Source organism: Grammomys surdaster, unplaced genomic scaffold, assembly GCF_004785775.1.
Source record: "Grammomys surdaster isolate TR1022 unplaced genomic scaffold, NIH_TR_1.0 165, whole genome shotgun sequence".
NCBI classification, from domain to species: Eukaryota; Metazoa; Chordata; class Mammalia; order Rodentia; family Muridae; genus Grammomys; species Grammomys surdaster.
The window spans coordinates 18,144,619-18,161,695 of NW_021604613.1; the positions used below are offsets into that span (position 1 = coordinate 18,144,619).

Consider the following 17,077-nt stretch of genomic DNA (forward strand, 5'->3'; position numbering starts at 1 on the left):
CACCCAACTGCTGCATATGCTTTTAGAATTGATGCATTTCAGTATTACCATTAAAACATGAGAATCCTTCCCCATTTTTGTGGTGCTGGGAATCAAACCGAAGACCTAGCATGTGCTTGGTGAGCATTTGACCACTGAGCTACACTTCTCAGCCCCAAACATGGGATTCTTAACACTCATGAAACCACCTAGGAGCAGATTGTAGCATCATTAGGTATTAAAGGTTCTCCCACTGTGTCATCAAAGCTGCTAGTCATTATTGGCAATCAGTTTAAATTACCAGAAAGCTGCTGGGAAACATCTGCCATTCACACTGTTTGCAAGCACTGCTTGCTAGCATTTTAGTATGTTTGGAGCCATAAAGAGAAAGTATCCGCTGTTGACTACTTCTGTTTGTCCACGCTGCATTTCCTGTGAACTGTTAATGGTGCTTCTCGTTTTCTGATTATTTTTCTTATGTGTTAAACAAGTGAATTAAAAGATGTTTTCATAATGCCAAACAACATAGCAGTTCAGTGATCATGATCAAATAGTAAAAATACAAGGTGTCCCCAAAATTAGTGACTACTTCGCACTTACTGTCCTGCGGGGTCTCTGGAGACACTACAACAGAAGCATAAAAGTTACACACTTCACAGAACATCATTTGAAAGTTTTAATTTTACCAATTTGAAATAATTAAGCTAATTTTTTTTGTTTCTCAAAGATTGTAAACATAAACCAAAAATATTCCAAATTTGGAGAATTAAGTTGAAAAGAAAGGTAACTTAAAACTTTTAAATAATGTTTCATTAGTTTTGTAGCATTTTTATAATTCTACAGGCATCAGAGCTTACTTACCACTGCATGGAGATTTGGGAGCTGCTTGTCTTTCCATGGAAGCACTCCTGTTTTCAAGTAGTTCTTTGCCAGGCTGGGCTCTAACTGCTTTGATCACCTAAGTGTCTTTACACTCAGTTAAGGGAGGCTATGAAAAGCAGTGTTAACTCCCATGCAACAAATCAAAAGGAACCAGATCCTCAAACAGCCAGTGAAATGAGCAATTAAAAAACTACCCTGCATGCTCTCCTGGATGCAGGTCTCTCCCAAACTGCATCCTTGCAGCCCTACGCACAGGCATTAAACAGCAGGGAGCAAAGAGACAGGGAAGTGATGGCAGCAGCGGCTAAATCGGAAATAATAAAAGATTTGCATCCTACAACTATGTGCATTCTATTCTCACATCTAACCTTGGAAATCTTACCTGAAAACAAGACTTTTTGTGGGCCAAGAATACTTTCTCTTGAGGCTGCAATGCTTCATATGCTTGTATGTGCTGCCAGGCTCATCATTTTTAAAGGACAGACATAAGTGTTAAAGAAGGATGTATGAAATATTACAATCTACCACCTCAAAAAACATTGTTTATGGAGTTCAGAGCTTCGAGATTCAAGTATCAGATTGCAGTTTTATTTTGAAAAGAATGCTACAACTTAACGTGTTTTTTTCTTTCTCATGTTTATATTAAAAGAAAAGCTAATAAATTCTATTTTAATTAAAATATGCCTAGTGTGTTTGTACCACTTCTCTGTCCACAGGGCACTATCTCTCTAGAACTTGTGTTTACCTTGGTCATGAAGGCTCTTACTACTAACCAAGCTGTTTTGATTCATGCCACTAGTTCAGGAGTAATAATTGTGGTTGGTCCTCGGCCTTCCCAATACTGTGACCCTTTAATACAGTCCTTATGTTGTGCTGATCCCTGACCACTAAGTTATTTTTGTTGGTATTTCATGACTATATTTGCAAACATACGAATTGTTATGAAGATATCTGATATCCATGATAGCTGATATGTACAACCCCTGTGAAAGGGTGGTTCCACCCCCTACCCCTACTCCAAAAGGAATCGCAACCCACAAGTTGGGAACCACTGGCTTAGGAATGTGTTACCTGAAGATAGTGTATCATACTAGGGTTCTGTTTGGCCACAGTATTTAGTGACATCATGCAGTACATAGATAGCTCCTTTGAGTAGTCCGTTGTTGTGATCAGGAAGAATCACAATAGATGATGAAATTATAGATGTAACACCGAAGAGAAAGTGGCTAGAATGGTATCAAATTAGAACATGTTCCAGGGAGTAAAGCAGAACTAGGGGGGTTGAATTAGGGTTGCTTAAAACATGTTGCATGAAGCTTAACTTGTCTCAGGTTTGCATTGCAGGTGGGAATAAACCCAATCAACTTAAGGGTTTGGGTTTTGGTTTGAGACAGGGACTCTTAATTTGTATCCTGGGCGGGTCTGGAAATCTTGAATATACCTCCCACAGCTTCACCCCCAACTCTGCTCCCCAGTGAGGTTCCTGAAAAGCCACTCGGCTTCAGCTACTGTTGCTAAACCCTGCACATGCTACATATTTATTTTTTTCCGATATGTGAACTTAGATCTTTTGGCGATGGATCGCTTTGTTCTTGACGTAGGATAATTGAACTGACAATTTAGGAAGGGAAAACCTGTCGTAAGTCACAAGAGTATTTGCACCTTGCAGCTAGAGAGATGACTAAACAGTTAAGAGCAAGTGTTGGTCTTGTAGAGAACCTGAGATCAATTCCCAATACCTACAAGCACCTAATGGCTGCCACGTCCAGGAAGTCTGACATGCTTCTGACATCAGGCACAAACACACATGTACACAAGTTAATCATTTTTAAAGGACTTACATTTTATATGTGGAAACACTGAGTAGTCAGATGTTGATCTGTAAGAGGGACTAAGGACAGGAATCTGCAACTTTGGCTAAGATGGCGTCATGAACATCACTAAGAATTGTTTTTCCTTCCTCAACCCTGACTCTAGGATATGAATCATTTTGATAAATGGGAAATTGGATCAACTGAGAATGTAAATGTCACCTAAGATGAGTAGGTCTCTGAAAATGAAGCATGGGGACCTAATCACCAGTAGGGTGCTAACTAGATCTTCTCAGAGTTATGTACTTTCAAAAGATTACAAAAAGAAATATCTGCCTGGACTCAACAATTTCTGATTTTGTGTTTTAGAGGGTACATTGGTGGTGGTCTGTTTGGTTTTTGTTTTTAACCTCTAGAATTCAACTTTTTAAGATCTGTATGTTTTGGGACAGTGTCCCACTATGCAGGTCTTACTGACCTGGAACTCTCTTTAAGTAGACCAGGCTGGCCTTGGACTCAGAACTTCTGCCTCTGCCTCCAGATTGCTGAGTTTAAAGGCCTGTGCCACCACACTGACCTCAGAGTTCTAAATGGTGTATGACAATTTCATTATACAAAAAAGACAAAAATCTGAAGTGCATGTTTGATCCCAGTATAACTACCATTTTTGCAGAGTGAAAACTGGCAGCTGCTTAGTAATTCTCTCCCTGTTCACTGCTAGATTTCTTTGTATCAGATTCCAACCCAGACCACCCTTTCACATTTCCTGTTTTGTTTTGTTTTAATTCAACAACACAAACTTTTGGTTTTATGACAGCTCAGCTTAGTTTCTTATATCCCTAAATACAGTATTCCCTGATTCAAAGACATCCATCAGTATTAACAACAAAGGTATCAGGTAGGCAGTGTTTTCATAAGCTATGCAGGCTAGCTAAATAAAACCTTTCACAACCCAACTTCAGCCCCCTTTAAAATGACTGGTTTGCCTGCCTGCCCCTTCACCCAGAAGCTGCATTCTTAACACAGTACTATTTGGAAAGAAAGCTCTGAGCACAGAAATATCACAAGGTAAAGGACTAGTTTCTGTGCAGACTGAGCCTAGCATCCATCACTTTAAATCCAGTGCAGGATTATTTCTAATTTAACTACCAGCCACTTAACTTACCTGGAGTCCTGACTCTGCCAGCAAATGTCACAAAGGATAGAATAGGGCTGTTTCCCCTAGTGCATAAGAGCAACATTGGTTTCATGGGCTCTTTCCACTCAACCATTTTAAGTGGGTTTGCCAGTAAGAGAACATGTACTTGCTTTGAAATAAACTTTTAGGAATCCCACCCTGTGGCTTGAGATCTTAAGTGTGCATGAAGGACCATTGGGGCTGTTACATTGTATAGAAGCAGAATCCTAAATCTAGTGAAAAGTTAACATTCTTTTAAAAGGGAAAAGTTCAGATGATCTTTAAAAGTTTTTTTAAAAAAAACACCTAGCCTTAGAACTGCTATAAAAACTGGGCAGTTTCAGTGTGATCAAGGAAATTCAGTGGGAATTCCAGAACTTAAGAGCCACGTCAAGATACCAAATACGATGTTTCTGAGGACTTCAAAGGATACCCAGGAGAGTATGATCGCTTGAAAACATTCCTGCTGTTTCATCTCCTTACCCTTCAAGTCTACAGACCACCTGTAATTCCAATGGTTAGTCTCTAGTAGAACTAATTCCTCCAAAGGCTGACATTCAGTGTGCCCCCATTTTCCCCTCCCAGTTTTCAGGGCTCAAGGCCTGGAGGCCCGGTGCAATAAACCATCCCAGTTTTGTCACCTGTAATCTTTTTGACTAATGCCCAACATGACACTCTTCATGCTGGTTACTATATAAAAAGCCCTCCACTGATGCCAGGTTCAAAGAAATGCAGGCTTTCTATGGCTTACTGGCTAAGCTAACAGGCTCCTTAGCTCACCTGTGCCAGCCCACACGGTCCCGTAACAGCTGCTTCCAGCTCAGCAGTGCTTAGCAATTCCACTACTTTGACTTAGTGCAATCCTTTAAATGTCCCAGTAGTTCTCAAGATAGGGTCATCAAGTCACCTCCCAGCAGCTTGTCCAGGAACAATGAGCTTTCTTTGAATGCAATATAGCATCATGAACTCTGGACTCCAGAATATTAGTGGGAAATCTGATGAAGTTTAGAGTTCCCATCGACTTTTTAACATGGTTAAGACTTAACACAACTCTGATCCCAGCACTCTGGGGGGCAGAGGCTGGTGGATCTCTTAGGTTCCAGGCCATAGTTCCAAAACAGAAAGAGCTACAGAGACCCTGTCTCAAAACAAAACAAAACAAAACAATGAACAATTATTAGCATTGGGAAAATGGGTAAGGGGAAAACAAAAACTCTTAATTATCCAGGCAATTTTTTTTTAAATGGGGAGAAATTTTCCCAAGTTTAAATACCTTTTAATAAAAATAAAAAACAAAAACAAACCAACAAAAAACCAAAATCCACTAAAGTCCCAGGGCCAACTAAATCTCACATTCCTGGGTCTGAGACTGGAATGCATTTCCCAGGCAGAGCCCGAGTTGATTCTTATGCAGACAGCCCGTGAAAGCGGCCCTCTCCACCACACACCAGGAATAGCCTAACTTCCCATTAAAATCTCCTAGACTTAACCATTCAAATATTCAGAACCACTGAACATAAGTACTATTCTTCTTTTCACAAATGATAAATCTGACTCACTTATGTGACACAAATGATAAATTTAAATACTAACAGATTGAGTATCCTAGCTCAGGGCCCATAAAAGGCAGCGCTGGGATTCGAACCAACACCCAACCTGTATCTTCTTCAGTCCCTTCATACAGCCATTCTTCTCAGCATGGTTTCCATCTTTACAAACTAAAACCTCTGGTCTAGTCATTTAAAGGAGGGAGTCTTATTGCCAGTGATCTGGAGGACCCACCTCTTCAACATATAAGGGTTCAACTCTGCTCTAGTTTCTGACTCCCCCTTTGCACCCTTTCTCCAACTGGGTGAATGGTGACCCGGGAGAACAGTGGGGGCATCCTGACTAGAGTTCCTGTACATGTGAATTGTGGTCGCTCTTTCTTAGACTTCTTCCCCCCACACTCCCACCACCCCACCCTGAAGTCCATAGCAATCCTATTGACACTGAATTACACAGTCATTATTATACTTCTGCCCTATACATTTTAAAACCTTAAGTACCCATCATTCTCTCACATTTTCCCACAATGCCTGAGACTATCTCTGGAGAACACCAAAATGAGATACTGGTTACCTTAGAAGGCAATAAACATTCTGACATCCAAATTACCCAGGGGAGGGTATGGGAAACAGGATGCCATTCTCAATGAAATCCCGTCCTCTCTCAGCTCCTCATTTAAAGTTATTTGAGCTTAATGCCTATTTGAACTTACCAGAGCTCCAAGTCTGAAGGATAAGCTGTGTTGGGAGTCCCTGCTCCTCACCTAGATATACAGAACACACACCATGCACACATACCCATCAAACAAAACATAACTGGGACACATCCCTGATTCCATGGAACTCCATTTACTTCAAGTGAATAAAGAAGCAAGCCCAGCACGGGCAGAAGAAACCCAGGGATCACAGACAAGGAAACTGTGTCATATGTAGTTGCTCTTGCAATTGGAATTTGATCAATTTTCCTGATGAAAATCCAGTTGCTTATACTTGAAGGACATCTGAGGCATGTGGTGATCGTGCTGTAAATCTGAATCGCTGTTACTCTTGGAAACCAAAGAATTTCTCCATAAACAGGAAAGACTCAACGCCATCATTTTGTTTTCTTCACCATTGCTTTAATGCATTTTAAAAAGTTATCTACATTAACTGGGAACAAAGAAATAAAAATAGACATTTCTTTGTTTTTTCATAAATAACTAATCTCCATATTTGATAAAAATCTTAAAACCATTATTTTACCTTCCCACAAATATAATACAAAAAATTTCCAAAGTAATAAGGTCAACAAGTTAAGGATCTTGAGACTAACATAACCACATACAATTGCTGTTGTACTGACTCCCAGGCACAAAACCAAACCAAACGTCTCTTCAAGATACTCTGGGTTTCCTTTTGCAAGTGTTATGGGTTTAGAATTATAATCATTTGCCAGTCATAATCTATAGATTCAAGCTGATTGTCTACAAATAAACTATTGCTGGTTCTGAGTTGTGAGTGCTGGATTTGGCATGACAGCAATGATACTTACTGCATGGGGTAGGCACTATGTATGTTCACAAATCATGCACAGCACTGAATGCCCTGGACTCCAGCTACTGACTTGGTATGTGCCTCATTTGGCTCAGTAATAAATTCATCTGCACCAACCCGTATCAAAAGTCACTAAATCTCTCTCTCATATATATATATATATATAATATATATTATGTATATACACACCCACAAAACATACATACTATACATAGTTTGTAACAACATGAATTAATATTCTCTTAAAATGATGTACCACAGACAGACATTTTCCTGGATGAAATAAATCCTGCAGTTGTCACCATGCTACCAGAAGGCTCTGAGAGTCTGAAACAGGTCACTTACATCCTCCCTACCCTTCACCCTTCTTTAATGTCTTGTTAGGTTTTCTTTCTGAGCTGTCCTCCCCAAGCCAAGCTATTTCTTTCCTAGGATCATTTGATTGGACTTTGGAGACAAGAAAGGGCACAGAGAGGCAGCAGGCAATTCTTAGCCACTGTACCTCACACCTGCCTAGATTTGTGATGTGCTCAGTCCTGTTTGCCAGTGTTAGAAAGCACTTATTCAAAGCTTTGTCCCTCCTACCCCCCTTGGTCTTTCTGTAGAGCACAAAAGTGAAAGAAGCTTCCTTAGCAGGGGTAGCAGTTCATTAAAATATACAACTGTGCTTCCTAGCTCTGGGGTTCCCATTCTACACTCGCCAGTGCAGGTCACGGATGCTGTTATTAAGGTTCAGTGTATGATCCATGATGTTTTCTCCTGGCAGCCGGTGTCAAGATTAGTGCTGCCCTAGCCCAGGAGGGAACAGCCTAATGAATACCAACTTAGAACCAGTGCCATCGGCACATTATTTAAGCTTGTACATGCGCACAAGTGCACGCAAGACAAGCACACACATGCACACACACACACACACACAGGCCCTGGTCACTGGTAATGATCACAGGAAACAATGACAAAAGGATTGCAAGAATAAACCAATAAGGCACCAAGAAAAATGATTTTCATCCAACTCAGACAACTTCAAAATGTGTGTGTGGGGGGATAATATAAAGTTAAATTTAAAAAAGCCAAACCTTCCTAATATCTGGCCATCGGAGTCGTTGAGGTCCTGTTTCTTTAGACTATCTAAACCCCCACCCTCTAATCTGCGAGGCATCTCAGTGCTTAAAGAGGTGAGTGGGGTGGCCCAAGGCATGTGCCTTGGCCCTGAAACCACCCCCAAGTCCTCTCAGCTACACAAAGCTGGCAGTGCAGAAGTAGCTGATCTACCTCACGGCTTTTCATTTCATTTGTTATTGGTTCAGATATGCAAAGTGGAGGAAAAGGTGTGGTGGAAAGAGGGAGTAGCCGTCCGAAGGCAGCTTCCCTCTTCCCTCTTCCCTCCCCTAGGGCTGGCCAGAAACTCCTGTTGGCTTCAGTGAAGCAGGTGTGCTTTCTTTGTCTAAGAGTATAGGAGAGGAAAGGGGGAACATAGAGAACAGAAAACCAGAGGCTTCTGAAGCTCCTTCTAAAGGCATTCCCTACACAGCCCCCCACTCTGGCATTGCATCCTTTAAACTGCCCTATTTTCAGAGGGTATTAATCATTATCTCTTTAGAGCTTTGGCATGTTGCTTGGATGGAAAAAAAATTATTCTAAAAACTGAATTAAATCACTCTCATCCGCTTCATCCCACAACTTTTAGATACACTGCACTGTCTTTTCCAGATTCTGCCACAATTTTCAATTTTCTTTGTGAGGAGGGAACAATCCAAACTATGCACAGCTGACTGGGGGTGGGGGGTGGGAAGGGGGGGGCCTGCCGCAAGATTCTGGGAAGACTATGCTAAACAAGGCAAGAGGTCAAGGTGATAAGAAAGGACCTCATTTGAAAAACAGAAGTGGTGCTGAGCCAGGGAGTGTATTGAGGTTCTCGGAAGAGGCTTCAGGAGGAAGACGTTCACAGAGCTCTGCTTCTAGGTGTACAAGGTCTTGTGGAAGCCACTGAAATTCTGATTCAAGTGAGCAAGGGCAGGGTATTTTACAGATGTGAACACCCCCTGAGTGCTTAAATTCCCAATGGGAACTACAAATTTCTCCACTCAGTACCTGGGGACATAAAACAGTCTCAGGCTTAACTCCCTCTAGCCTCCCACCCCCAGCTGCTGCAAATGACAATCAGGATGCCTAGGCTCCAGCTGGTTTTCTAGGAAAGCTTTGTGAAGTTCCAGTTGCTTGGCCATTTCAGCTCCCTAAATTCAGTTCCCACTCTGCGTTGGTCACTGGTATTTGCTGGCTGACGCTCTGCCATTTCTTTCCCAGTAAAGGCCCCACACTCTTAGTGAATGAATAGTTAAACAGATTAGGAAAGCAAACAGACTCTTCTAATGGCAGAGAGACTGTGAGGGAAGTGTCGATCACTATACAGGCTCTCTCAAAAGAGGAGGAAAAGAAACCAGGTCCCTCCTGCAGTAGCTTTACACTGCCCCCATATTACAAAGCTTAAGTTAGGAGTCTTGTTTGTTTTCAGGCTACTAGGCTACATGCTGTAGCTACTTTGGGGGAATATCTGGCTTTAAACTTGCACTGAGTTCAGGGACACTTGTTTCCCCCCCCTCCCCCCCCCCTCCCAATGTTTGTTCCCAGGTAACTAGCCTCCCTCCCCCAGTCTCGGCACTTCATTGGTGGGTGGGTGTGGTTCCTAATCACCGCTCTCCACCAGGAGGAATAAGAAAAGCAAGAAGGACTGTTTAACATGATAAAGGAGGTAGGCTGGGAGCAGCCGATGCGAAGCAATGGGAATTTACTTTAATTACTGGAAGCATATCCGTTTTTTCTCCTTTAATCTAAAAGAGAGCCCCCTTTAGCAAGGATTCCTAACTACTTCCAGAAAAAGGGAGTGGATTTACTTTTACTGAAATTTGTAGCACAAGATTTTTTATTCTCAAAAAAAAAAAAAAAAAAAAAAAAAGAGGAATCACTGGAGCTTATTAAGAACCACCCACTCCCTCTCTGGCAGAAAGCTCACCAGCTCAGAATTCACATTCAACCAATCCCCACCCCTCAGGCTGTATGGCAAATGTTTATGTGTCCGCTCTAGAATGCCACCTCTAACTTATTCAAAACACGAAGGACCGCCAGCTCTATTAGGGATGAGAATGACCGCGGCAGCTCGGCCGAAAAGAGCCAGGTTAAGGAGGCTCACAAACTTCCCAACTCGCTAACCTTGTCATTTGGGGGATGGTCCTAACCACATCATAGTCTACTCTCGCAGAGGACTTGAGGGGGCTGGACACAGAAGTAGCAGATGGCCTCTAGCCTCTAAGTGTCCTGGACATTTTAAGCACTGTAGGAAGAAACTACCTAAAAGAAAACACTCCACATCTTCCCAGTCACAGCAGCCTTTCACTGTTCACATTTATAAAAAAAGAAAAAAATTAACAAAAACAAAAAAAGACACGTATAGGAAATATATTTTCCTAATTTAGACCACAGTCCAAAAAAACCTGAACCAACAGTAACCTCATTACAATGCCAGTTTGAGGATTATGAAGCCCCCAAAGCAAAGGTAAATTTTGTTGCCAAAATGCAACAAATTTAAAACTTAAAATACATATAAATTAAAAACAAGGTACTTCTAAAGAAAGCAGTAAGAAATGCAAACTAGAATACACTTAACCCACTGCACTGCGAGCCGAGTCTCCTGGTAGAAGACTGGGGACAGGTAATTTCTTGAAACTGCCCCCCTTTTTCCTCTCCGAACTGCTCAGGGAGGGGGCATCAGCACCAAGAAGGTAAACGGAAGTGGCCTTCACAAAGCTACCAAGCGAAACAACTCCCTCCAACTTCCAGCACTGTCCCTGGGCCTCAGCCTCTAGGCCTTCCTATACGTGCGACAGGGACACTTGCTTGTGGTATGCGGCGGCGGGGCCAGGAGGCCCGGTCCTGCCGGTGAGTGCGGCGCTGGCCTCTGCATAGTCTCCTGCGGCCATAGCGCCACCGCTCTTGTGGCCCCGCCGAGAGCTGCAGCAGCAGCGGCTGGTGAAGCGCCGCCAAGACTCCAGGGTCTTGCCGGACCAGATCCAGACTCCCGACGTGATGCCCACCACCAGGCACATGAAGTACTTGAGCATGAGCACCCAGTACTCGGGTTTGGCGCGTGGCTGGCCGGCGTCCGGTCCCGGACACGCGCAGGTGAGGGCAGCCTCCCAGCTCTCCCGGTAGTGCTGCTCATACAGATAGCAGGCCACCACGATGCTGGCTGGCACCGTGTAGAGCAGGGTGAAGATGCCGATGCGAATCATGAGCTTCTCCAGCTTGTCCGTCTTAGTGCCACCCTGCTTGATGACACTCCGGATGCGGAAAAGTGACACGAAGCCTGCCAGAAGGAAGAGCGTGCCCACCAACAGGTACAGCACCAGTGGGCCCAAGACAAAGCCTCGTAGCGAGTTAAGGTTTTGGTTGCCCACATAGCAGATGCCAGCCACTGGGTCCCCGTCCACAGAGCTCAGTGCCAGCGCCGTGATGGACTTGACACTGGGGATGAGCCAGGCAGCAAGGTGGAAGTACTGTGCATAGCCTGCGATGGCTTCATTGCCCCACTTCATGCCAGCCGCCAAGAACCAGGTGAGAGACAGGATGACCCACCAGATGGAGCTGGCCATGCCAAAGAAGTAGACTAAGAGGAAGACAACCGTGCACAGCGCAGGACCAGTAGTCTCATAGTGAATGTGGCTGTGCTCACGGCTGCAGGCGACGCTGGCGTGGCCCACGACCAGGCGCACCAAGAATCCCAGTGACACGCACAGGTAGCACGCAGACAGGAAGATGATGGGGCGCTCAGGGTAGCGGAATCGTTCCATGTCAATGAGGAAGGTGGCAACGGTGGTGGACGTGGAGATGAAGCACAGCACAGACCACAGGCCAATCCAGAAGGTGGCGAACGTGCGCTCATCCGGGCTGAAGGACGGCTGGTAGCAGGGCACCGCGCAGTTGGGCACTTGGCCGGTGCGCACCTTGTTGTAGAGTGGGTGTGACTCCTTCAGGATGGGCACGAAGGGCTCGCGGCACGTGCACACAGATGGGCCTCCCGAGGGGCACTCGCCCCTGGAAGATGGCGCCCCTGGTGGTCCTGGGAATGTAGGTTTGGCCGGGAAGGACTTAGGGGACGGGGTGGTGGCTTCGCTTCGGTTATAATCCATGCACAGCACCTCGGCGTCGCCCCCCAGCACAGGGAGGCGGTCGCAGCTCATGCGCTCGGGCCAGGCGAAGCCGTACTGGCGCATGAGCGGCGAGCAGCCGGCCTTGGCGCGCTCGCACACGGAGCGGCACGGTGGTAGCGGCTTGTGGTAGTCAGGCAAGCAGATGGGCGTGTACATGGAGCACAGGAAGAAGCGCAAGTCCGGTGAGCAGTGGATCTCCACCAGCGGCCAGAATTGGTGCACCTCCAGGCCTGCCTCGTCCTGCGTGTCATGGTTGAACTGGTTGGGCATGTGCGTCAGGTTGTAGCCGATGCCGCGGCACATGGGCACCGTGATTTCCTGGCACACCGGGGCCTTGGAGGCGGCCGCTGCCCGGCCCACCAGCTGCGCTAGCAACAGCAGCAGAAGCGAGGGCGGCGAGGACGGGTCGGGCCGAGCCATCGTCCCCTTCTTCCCTTTGCCTCTCGCTGCCCGAGAGGGTCTGCGCTGACCGACGAATCTGCGGTCCGGGCTTCCCTCTACGGAGTCTTGAGTGTGACGCCCGGGCTGGCAACCTGTTGGTTTCTTTTTCTCTTAAAGAAATCCGTCCAAAGATAAACTGTTTCGGGAAGGCGCTGCCTCCGCCGGCAGCGCTCAGCTCCACGCCAGATAGGGCTGGAGGGACGATTAGGGCTCCGACTCCAAGGACAGAACTCTTAAAAGAGAAGGTAGGGGAAAAGAAAAATCGCAACTACTCCTCTTAGAGGAGCGCCAACCGCTTGGTCTCCGTAAACCGGCTCCAATCTCTAGATTAACTCCTTTCCTCCCCTCCTTCTGGAACCAAACTTCAGACGCCCCCACCCCCTCCACCCCACTGCCCGCGCCCGCCTCTCTTTTCTGGCCCGGCCCTGCAGGCTGTGCCTGGGGCCAAGAGGGCTCAGTCCCGGAGAAAGGGGCAGAGAAACCGGGTGAACTGGGAAGACGCGGGCTCTCACCTCTGGGGATCTTACTGGGCGGCAGATGTCTGCAACCAGCCGGGCTCCTCCGTCCCGCGACTCCGAATCCAGCCAGAGCTGGGAAAGTTTAACGACAAGCTAGGTACCTGTGGCGGCGACACATGGCAGCAGGTGGAGGGCGTTTCAGAGAGCAGGGCGCCCCTCAACCACGAGTGGCGCGGGCCGGTCAGTCGCCTTCTCTTCCTTCGGGGCCCCCTGCATGATTCGGGCAGAGCAAGGCAGGGACAGGCCGTGCCTTCCACCGGCGTCCCGGGGCCGGGACGAAGGGCAAGGGCGCCGGGAAGCACTTGGGCTGGAAGGCGGAGGGGTGCGGCAGCCGGAGGAGACCCTGCCACCTCACAGCACAGCGAGCAGCCAGCGCTGGCCGGGCGGGGACTGCATGGTCCGCGCCCGCCGCCGCGTCCCGCCAGCCGCTCACCGCCTCCCCTGCAGGGGGCTCCGCGCTCCAGCGGACTCCGGGGGGCGGTGGCGGCGCTCTCGGGACGCGCCCCGCTCGGCTCCTCCCCCGCGCTCTCGCACTCTTTCGCCCACCTCCAGGGAGCTCCGAGCCGTGCGCGACGGCAGAAGAGAAGTCTCGGCCGCAGGCTGACTGCCCTCTCCCGCCCCGCCCGGGTCACCTGCCTCTAATGCCCGCCGGGAGGCCCCGCCCCGGGACCGCCCCCTCCCGCCCTCTCCCGCCCTGCCCGGAGCTGGGCCGTCCCACGGCTCGCTCTCCGGGTCCCCGCCCACCGCCCTGCGGTCCGGGCCTCTCCGCGAGCGCCCCGCGGCCCCGCCCGGAGCGGGCAGCGGAAGAGCGTCGACCAATAGTGGACCGAGAAGTTATGAGGGCGGGGTCAATGCTAATCAGGCCTCCCAGAGAACCCGGGCGGGAAACCTGGCCCCAAGTCCTTCTGGAGTTCTCTGCGGTGGTTCACCAGGACGGTACTCACTTTCCTGAAGGTTCTGCTCTCTGAACGCCTGCTTCCAGGGCCTCCACCAGGCCACCTCTCTCCAGCTAAGTGCCCTTATCGAGGTCCGGCGCTTGTTTAAAGGGATGAGCGGTCAATTCACTTGTGCCACCTGTCCCCCTTCTGAGCTGCCTTGTGCTAGGTGACAGACGTGCTAGTACTTAATGAGCAACCTCGTGTTAGTTAATCGTTTACACCTTGATACGCAATCTGGATACCGTAGGATTCTGAAGCCAGAGCGCCGCAGAACTTGACCTACACAGTTGAGCTAACAAGACAGCAGAGACGTTGACAAACTTGTGCCCCTCCCTGTGCGAGCTCCTGGCACACAGTAGGCGCTCTGATGGCAAACTTGGAATCTGAAACCAGAAGCTGAGCAGCAGAGTTCACAGTCTTTACCATTCTCTCCTCCCTTAGAAATATCGACATTTCCCAGGCTTTTGCCCTTTCGTCTATACAACAAAATCTTGCCGTTGTGATAATAGAATGAATTTCTTTCCAGTTTTGGAAGTCTCTAGAGTCTTTAGTCCTTAGCAGTTGCGGTTTATAATCCCTGGCAGATCCGAAGTCGCCCACAGAGAAAAACTCTTAGACTGACACAGTGTACAACTCAGGGTGCTTGGGTCCCCCAGGGTTGGCTGCTGTGCACTCTGGCGAGGTTGGGACTTGGTAAGGGGGACGCACTGGGGCAGTGGGAACCGGGGAAATACCTGTTGGGCACAGTTAACGCAGGGACACACAGTGGCGCTCTCCTGATGGATTAGTATACTCCAAGTTTTAAATGTCCTACAAATGCCTCTTTTCTACAAGTTCTAATTAGGTTGGGAGACTGAGGTTTTTAGCATACTTGAAATTCATTCACGCGCTTATGAAGAGGCTTTAAATTGTATGCTGCTCCTTCGCTCCTTCCGTTGGGGGAGGGGAGTGGGAGGGATTCGAAGTAGGGGAAGGCATTGGGGTGGGTACTTGAAGAACTCTGAACTGGCCTCACTGGGTGTTATTGTCTTCTGTGCAGGCTGAAAAGCCATCTTCAGTTTATCAACAAGCCTTCGTGGAAGCTAATGAAACTCTGTATTTAATCTCAGACATCACAGCTATTAATAAATGTTTAAAATGTGCACTGCTTCATTCCCTAGAATTCTATAAGGTATTCATATTTAATCTCTTGTTTTTAGTAACCGCTTGACCCTCAGGGTCTAGAAACATCCTGGACTAAGAGTTAGTGGAGGGTGAAAAACTGTAGCACACCAGTCAGATAAAGAAGGAACCCGCAGTGGAAAGTATGTCCAGCCTGCCAACATGCCAAGGGAGGCTGCTACCCTTTATGTGCTGTGTATGTTGCTGCGATGGACAAGTGTTGGCTAATAATAAAAATTATTTGGAAGTTGGAGAATGTAAACCACTCACACTGGAATTCAGCGAGAATACTTGGGTTGTTTCACGTGGCTCTGCCTAGAACGGTACTGTCTATTGCTCTGTCAACCTTCCTTTTTAACAACGAAAATCTGACTTTTGCTTGGAGATCCCAGGTAATAACAGTAATGAAAGGGAACGTTCGGTGGGTGTGGTGGCTCGGACCTCTAAATCCAACACTCTGTAGGGGGGCAGCAGGAGGATTCTGAGTTTGAGGACAACCTGGGCTACACTGGCAGTCTATGTCTCAAAACAAAAACCAAAAAAAGTGACAAAATAAACATGTATAGTTTTTTGTATTATTTTAGCTTTTCCTTTCCCACATATATTACTTTAAAGATTATCTTAAGATATGCTGATTGGGGCTGGAGCTCAGCAGTTAAGAGCATTGTGTGCTCTTGCAGAGGACCTGGGCTCAGTTCCCAGCACCCACACAGTGGCTCACAACCATTTGTAACTACAGTTCCAGGAGAGCTAGTGCTCTCTTCCATCTTCCATGGTCACCATGCATGTTCATGGTGCACATGCATACATGCAGGCAAAACGCTCATACACATAAAGATAAATAAATCTAAAAACAGAATAGTTTTTTTAAATTATGCTGAGTATTTTAATATACCTCAGGCAGTTTGATAAATAATTAATATATTTTACCTTACTTAATGCTTGGAATAATCATATACAGAAGCTGTCACCAAAACAACTCATTGGGTTTATTGGGTGTAGCTAGTCCACAAAAAGGGTAGCAATCAATATTTTTATTATACTTCATGATTATTACAGTTAATAACAATATGATACAATTGTAAATTGCTAAGAATAGATTGTAAGTGTTCTTAGCACAAACACACACAAAATAAGTATATGGGCTAGAAATGTAGCTCACTTAGTTACCCATCAAACACAAAGACCCAGGTTCAATCCCCAATACTACCTAAAATTAGGCATGGTCCTCATGCCTATAACCCTAGCACTCAAGAGGTGAAGCCTGGAAGATCACAAGTTCAAAGGTATCCATCCTTGCCTGCTATCAAGTTGGAGGCAAACCTGGGCTTTATGAAACTTTGTTTTTGTTTTTTTTTTTAAAAAAGAAAGAAAAGAGAAGAAAAGAAAGAAAAAGAAAAAGCATGTATTACATATGCTAAAATAGTTTGAACTAACCATCCCAGGATGCTATATCTAAGCAGTATGTTGTAATCATAAACATATACAATTTGTACTTAATCAATTTAAAGAGTTCTTTAGGGCCTAGAGAGATAGCTCAATTGTAACGTTCCTACCCTCAAGCATAAGGGCTTGTGTTTAGAACTCCAACACACCCACTAAAAGCTGCAAGTAAATTCCTTAGGCGTGTTGGCCTGCCCGTCTAGTTGTGTCAGTGAGCTCCAGTTTCAGTAAGAGACCCTGTCTCAAAAAGGAACGACACTCACCACGGGCTTCTAGCCTCAAATGTGCATGCACACAGAGTATAAACCCACACACGTGAACATGTACACACAATAAATACATAGATTTAATTTAAAATTAATTTTTAAAATTACTTTTAAAATGCAAATTTTTCTTCTGAGATTTATTTATTTATTTATTTATTTATTTATTTATTTATTTTG

At 46.2% G+C, this 17,077-nt stretch overlaps 1 protein-coding gene and 1 long non-coding RNA gene across 3 annotated transcripts; one reads left to right on the top strand and one right to left on the bottom strand.

Annotated features, from left to right (window-relative positions):
* Window positions 1–9: 9 nt before the first annotated feature.
* Window positions 10–13,906, top strand: LOC114619743. The gene is made up of 3 exons (XR_003711213.1): window positions 10–1,030; window positions 1,363–1,365; window positions 13,894–13,906. It is a non-coding gene; the product is annotated as an uncharacterized LOC114619743 (long non-coding RNA).
* Fzd5 (frizzled class receptor 5) lies at window positions 6,498–13,707 on the bottom strand. 2 transcript variants are annotated; one of them, XM_028765652.1, is made up of 2 exons: window positions 13,194–13,707; window positions 6,498–12,806 (listed from the first exon to the last, which is right to left on the bottom strand). In XM_028765652.1, the coding sequence occupies exon 2, from the start codon at window positions 12,551–12,553 to the stop codon at window positions 10,796–10,798; it is 1,758 nt and encodes a 585-aa protein (XP_028621485.1). In that variant the 5' UTR covers window positions 12,554–12,806; window positions 13,194–13,707; the 3' UTR covers window positions 6,498–10,795. The 2 variants fall into 2 exon arrangements, with proteins under 2 accessions (XP_028621485.1, XP_028621483.1); XM_028765650.1 differs by having other exon boundaries at window positions 13,087–13,707.
* Window positions 13,907–17,077: the final 3,171 nt, after the last annotated feature.